The sequence below is a fragment of the Macadamia integrifolia genome, unplaced genomic scaffold (assembly GCF_013358625.1).
Source record: "Macadamia integrifolia cultivar HAES 741 unplaced genomic scaffold, SCU_Mint_v3 scaffold1695, whole genome shotgun sequence".
Classification (NCBI taxonomy): domain Eukaryota; kingdom Viridiplantae; phylum Streptophyta; class Magnoliopsida; order Proteales; family Proteaceae; genus Macadamia; species Macadamia integrifolia.
The window spans coordinates 85749-87709 of record NW_024868314.1 but is presented as its reverse complement, the minus strand read 5'-3'; the positions used below and the strand labels follow the sequence as shown (position 1 = coordinate 87709).

At 35.2% G+C, this 1961-nt stretch overlaps 1 protein-coding gene across 1 annotated transcript; it reads right to left on the bottom strand.

The window, feature by feature from the left end:
* Positions 1-474: 474 nt before the first annotated feature.
* Positions 475-1674, bottom strand: LOC122064608 (protein SCAR3-like; the record flags this gene model as incomplete). The annotated part of the gene is given in 3 exon segments (XM_042628331.1): positions 475-542; positions 1151-1283; positions 1366-1674. Coding segments are annotated over 3 exon segments (212 nt in total), but the record flags the coding sequence as incomplete, so codon positions are not given.
* Between the last annotated feature and the right edge of the window lie 287 nt (positions 1675-1961).

Here is a 1961-nt window from a genome sequence, read left to right as displayed (position 1 = left end):
CGCTAAGATACGCTAAAGATATACACATAAATGGATATAAAACATTTTTTTAAACACTTTTGCATAAAGAATTTGTTAAAAAAAGCTATTGATAACATTTATTATGCATAAACACTAAATTGAGGGCATTGCACTAAGAATTCAAGGTTTGTAGTTGTCCCATAAATGTAAAATCCTTGGTCCCAACCTTGATTTCCACTTTAGTTAGAGAGAAATATGGCTGGCAGCAACTTTGGAACAAAAACCCCTCAAAAAATTGTGTTTTTCTGAAAAATTACCCATCTTGGCCATTATATGACCGTAGCGCACTGTATCGGTACATACCGATATTCACCGATACGTACAGATCGATACATACCGATAAGCACTGATACATACCGAAACTTACATTTCACCTCGATTTTATATTTTCCATAGAGCACACACACACACACACACACACACAAAAACACGCATAGACATAGAAAGACATACCTTCCATTGTGACTGGGCATTGACCCAACATGTGAGATTTCTCCATTCCTGTGCCTTGATCCTCTTTTCTGTCCATACAATTTAATAGTTTACCACAATGAAACTTCTATATACAGGAGCAAAAATAAATAATGGCTTAATTTTTCCACCAAAAGTATGTATTGTGGAGGGATAAACATGAAGAAATCATCTTCTTTTATAAGTCAATATGGACCCTTTATTGCAATTCACATTTGGTAAACACTGACGCCTCTACGTACTGTTGGGAGAATAGTCCCACATGGCGTAGTCATGGGCCAGTGTGTAGAAATGCAGCTTACCCTTGGTGAAACCTCAACACCTAGCCTCGTACCTTTGGGTATATAAAAAAGGTATAGTATCCACTGTACTGTTTGAACATCTTTTACTCTATATTTACATGGTATCAGAGTGGGTTTTCTACAATCCTGCAGTGGGTGTCTCTAGACTTGCTGCCATTCATCCATGCAAGTGTACACAGTTTTTTCCTGCCTACATGTTATGGGAAGTGTGGGGAGAATATTCCAAATATGGCAATTAATGGAATACTGGGAATCCACATTATCAAGTGGGTTTTAACTTTTTATTTCTAGATGAATCCAATGAACACCCTCAACCAATTTTGTGGGTTTTTTCTCTTTATTAAGAGAACACATACCTTACTTTTATGAGCCTTCTGTTCTCTTTGAACGGTATCAGCATCTGTGGATACAGAACTCGCCATTACCCTCTTAAAAAAGGATGGATCTGAATATCTTTTCATACATGCTCCTGAACCACCACTGTCAAATCTGGAAAACAGAAACAATTTTTTTCAGACTCTAAAAATCAGGATCAAAATTCAAAACCATAATTCTAATAATAAAATCATACTTGTCAAGCATGTAAAGACATGGTGGATCACGACATTCTTCATAAGAATCCACAATGAATTGTGGCAAGTCACTGTGGATAAGATGATTTTGTTCTGTTTGAATTTTGCGATGCCAATATGAACCTGCAAAGTAACTACTTCTTGTTATGAACTTGAATTGTGTGATCAATTGCAATCAACCATATGGCCGCACTTGAGAAGCAATACTACCTTAAAGCAACATGAAACTGTTTTCATTAGTCAAACATCTGTAAATTGTATCATTTCACAGTATGGTTGTCATACTCATCATGCTCTAAATATGTAACAATAATCATACAATTTACATTTAGTAGGTCAAAATTCGTAGTCAAGCACTTAAAAAAGACTTGCAAGTATCTAGATCCAGCATCTAAATCATGAACAAGCATCATAAATTATCAGTGTAACTTGAGGGGAAAACTAAAAAGCAATATCTTCCCATTCAGTTGATATAATAAACATAGTAATGCCATAAAAAAAATCCTCAAACTTAAAGCTTTTGATTCTTTAACTTTAAAAAGCCAAAATCAAAACAACCCCATTTCCACACTGGTTAATGTTTTATTCCTCTGGT